At 32.1% G+C, this 3,769-nt stretch overlaps 1 protein-coding gene across 1 annotated transcript; it reads left to right on the forward strand.

The window, feature by feature from the left end:
* The first annotated feature begins 206 nt into the window (after positions 1–206).
* Positions 207–3,268, forward strand: CXCL8 (C-X-C motif chemokine ligand 8). Its single transcript, XM_033106370.1, has 4 exons — positions 207–344; positions 1,214–1,349; positions 1,623–1,706; positions 2,165–3,268. Exons 1-4 carry the CDS (start codon positions 281–283, stop codon positions 2,184–2,186), a joined length of 306 nt encoding a protein of 101 aa, XP_032962261.1. The 5' UTR covers positions 207–280; the 3' UTR covers positions 2,187–3,268.
* Positions 3,269–3,769: the final 501 nt, after the last annotated feature.

A 3,769-nucleotide genomic window follows, 5' to 3' on the forward strand; every position in this document is an offset into this window, starting at 1 on the left:
CAAGATCAAACAAAACTTCAGTCATGCTGAAAACTTGATAAGAGACCAATTAGAGAAGTCTGATGACTCAGGCACTCAAAGGGCGGGCGGAAAATTGCATAGTGTGGAATTTCCTCTGACATAATGCAAACATGAGGATGCACATGTTCGCTAGCTGTTGCGATAATATAAAAAGCCACAGGAGCTCTCCATCCAACACCAGTCCTTGGGGACAACAGAGCTCACAAGCTTCTAGGACAAGAGCCAGTAAGAAAGCGGAAAGAAAACACTTGGTGTAAACATGACTTCCAAGCTGGCTGTGGCTGTCTTGGCTGCTTTCCTGCTTTCTGCATCTCTGTGTAGAGGTAAGCACATCTTTCTGTTGCAGAGTTTTGCTGTGTCTAAATGTAATCCTCAGATAGCAAGATTATCTTAATGCTTTGATAAAAACATTATTTTTATTCAGGAAAAGAAAATAACTGCAGTCATTTAAGGTCAACTAATTCAATTGAAGTTTTAATTTTTTTAGACTGTATATCTATACAACACTTAGAAAAGTATGAAGTTTGGTTAATATAGACATTCCATTCTTACCATTCATACTCTGTAGTATGCATGTATTTAACATAAATCTATAATTTAGAGTACATCTTATTACCCATATTATTTATCAATATTGAGCAAGATAACTCAGGTAATTTTACTCTATGTACCATTTTGACAAGCTTCAGACAACTATCAATTTTTGTTTGGTTTAAGGACATCCTGAAAGATTATAGACCTTCTTGGATGTCTTTTATAAAACAAATATAGCTAGAATGTTAATGGTATATAGTTTTACAATTTTTTCTTTTCTCTTAAGCATTAGGTAATTTTGCTAAGATACAAGATATCTCTGTGCAACTCACTTATATATTTCTATTAATTCTTTCTGAAAGCAATTTCCCTATTGTTGAATCTTAGTTTGCTTGCCATAAATAGCATTGTGATATCACAGAGGATTATGCAATATCAAATAGGAAGAAAGTATTATAAGGATGTCAACATTGCACAAAGACAACTCCAAGTCTTTATGTAGAAAGTATTCAATGTTGTCAAGAAAGACTATTTTTAAAACAAAGAAAAAAACACACAGTCACCAAGTTTTCTACTAGAATTAAAGAGGGAGTAGCTAGCTAGCAGAGCTGTGCCTGTTGATAAAATCAACTATTAATTGCTTGAATTTTTTTGACAGCTGCCGTTGTGTCAAGAATAGCTACAGAACTTCGATGCCAGTGCATAAAGACCCACTCTGCACCTTTCCACCCCAAATTTATCAAAGAATTGAGAGTGATTGAGAGTGGACCACACTGTGAAAAATCAGAAATCATGTAAGTACTTTCAAAAGTGATTCGATTTTTTTACTTTAGAAAACCTAGAATTGAGGAAGGTGGAAGTGTCCAATAAAGTTCAAGGTACTACGAACAGAAAGAAAAATCCTTTGTCCTCATGACATTTTAATATGGTACCTTCCATGATTTGTAGCTCAAAATTGCTTTAAACTTAGATTTTATGCCCATACTTAAGAAATCATGGCTTGAATGACAAAGGGATGTCTGAAACCCTCTAAATAATTGATTTTAATCATACATCTCTCATTTCAGTGTAAAGCTCCACAATGGAAACGAGGTCTGCCTGGACCCCAAGGAAAAGTGGGTGCAGAAGATTGTGCAGATATTTTTGAAGAGGTTAGTTGATTTTTTTAAAAATAAATAATTTAAATTCTTCATTTATCCTGAGATATACAGTCCAAGAGTCAGCCTATAAATTTCCTGCTGCTGCTGAAAATCTCTTTTAGGTAACTGCCTCTGTAATCAAAAAAAAAAAAAAAAAAAAAAAAAAAGAGCAGCAATAGTGAGTTTGTAGTATTGACGAATGAGGAGACCATATATCTCAATTTGTCGAGGGAAGTCTGGGTTTATGCCTGTTTCCTGTGTCATTACTATGGTTCCCTTTTATTCTCAGAAGGGTCCTGGTTAAGATGATAACTTATCTGGTCTCTGTATTTATATTTGAAAATATAGACCATTTCTAACACATGACTATCTAAGACTATTAGTTTATACATTAAACATATCTTTAAGGAACATACTTACTTCTTACTAGAACGTTGTTAATTTTTAATTTTTATTTTATTTATTTTCAGAGCTGAGAAGAAGAATCCATGAAAAAAAAGCGTTCTCCTCGGTAAAGATGCCACTGAAACTTCAACCAAACCTACTCTAGTGCTTCATGGACTGTGTGGGTCTGGTGAGGAGTTGCCAGATAAAATACACGATGCCCAGTTAAATTTGAATATTGGGTAAAACAATGAATAGTTTTTTTTCAATGTCCCATGAAATATCTAGGACATACTTATATTTGAAAAATTATTCATTATATACCATAAGCTCAAATTTAGCTAGAAATCTGGTATTACTTTTCTGGTTAAATATTGCAACCCTAGTCTGCTGGCCAAGATCCACAAGTGCCTGTTCAACTGCGCCTTGGTTTCTTCTTTATTACTAGCCTGGAGAAAAAGTATCAGCCATCATCTTACCTCACAGAAATGTGAGGACACGTGAAAGCAATTTAACTTTTTCATGATCATGTAAATTATTTCCAAATGTAACTTATTCCCCTATTTATTATTTATATATTTATTTAAGCATCAAATATAGTCATATTTGTGCATGAATTTGAAAAATGGAAAAAAACCCACATTGTTGATAGGATAGTATAGTGATGGTCATGAATTTATATTTATTTTAGATCTTAAGCAATATATAGAATTATTTTGATCAGAGTTGTTTTATTTTGATCAGGGTTGCCAGATTTAGCAAAATTAAAAGCAAACAAATAGGACATCCAGTTAATTTTTATTTCAAATGAACAGTGAATAATTTTTTAGTATAAATACACCATTATGTATCTTAAATTTTAATTGAACTGGCAATCCTACTTTTGATACTCCTTGTATTGTCTTGTTATGCTATACTGTATTGAGTCACCAGAATCCTGAATTACGTCTATCTTTCTCAAAACAACAAAAATTCACCAGAAAATATTAACAAAGTAATTTACTGCTGGTTAAGACTTATTTATTGTGTTCAAATAGATTCTTATAATTTTATTTAAATAATTGTGGTTTTTAACACTCTATGTTTTACTTTAAGATACTTTTGCATGCTCCCAAAGAGATTTTTTCCTACTGTTTTCAATGGTCTAGAAATATAAATGTAACTATAACACATTTAAAATAAAATTTATTGTCAAGGTCATCAGGTATTTGTGTTTCTTTAGTAGTTTTAAAATTTATTGTTTTATATCTTTGATTGTATTTTTTAAAAAACCATATGATTTAGAAAACATAAATGCTTCTCCTTAGCATTTTGTACATTATGTTGGAAATTGCAAACCTTGATTTGTAGAAAAATAGAACTTATTTCCAGAGATAGTTACAAACAGTAGTCTCTTTCATAGAATGGTGGAAATTTTCTCAAATTGCACTGTATACCTTTTTGCTAATAAGGCTGACTAGATTTTCCACGAAACAGCCCAGGTGTCTATACAGCTTAGCACAGCCCATATGTCAGTAAAGAGGGAAGAGGATACATGTTATAAGCTGCTTCTCAGCAAAATGAGGAATAAAACTGACACTTATGAGGTAAAGAAGTTCAATGTGTGAATAAAGACCAAGCAAACAAAACTCTTAAAAGTAAAAAAGACAATAATTTAACTAAAAAACTCAGATACAGCTGAAAAGAAAATT

Source organism: Rhinolophus ferrumequinum, chromosome 5 (assembly GCF_004115265.2).
Source record: "Rhinolophus ferrumequinum isolate MPI-CBG mRhiFer1 chromosome 5, mRhiFer1_v1.p, whole genome shotgun sequence".
NCBI lineage: Eukaryota > Metazoa > Chordata > Mammalia > Chiroptera > Rhinolophidae > Rhinolophus > Rhinolophus ferrumequinum.

Excerpts from the sequence above, each read along its gene's own strand:
- CXCL8 (XM_033106370.1), top strand. The coding sequence starts at position 281 with ATGACTTCCAAGCTGGCTGTGGCTGTCTTGGCTGCTTTCCTGCTTTCT. Across the intron at positions 345-1,213 it reads TTCTGCATCTCTGTGTAGAG|CTGCCGTTGTGTCAAGAATA; the intron begins GTAAGCACATCT and ends TTTTTTTGACAG. Across the intron at positions 1,707-2,164 it reads GTGCAGATATTTTTGAAGAG|AGCTGAGAAGAAGAATCCAT; the intron begins GTTAGTTGATTT and ends ATTTATTTTCAG.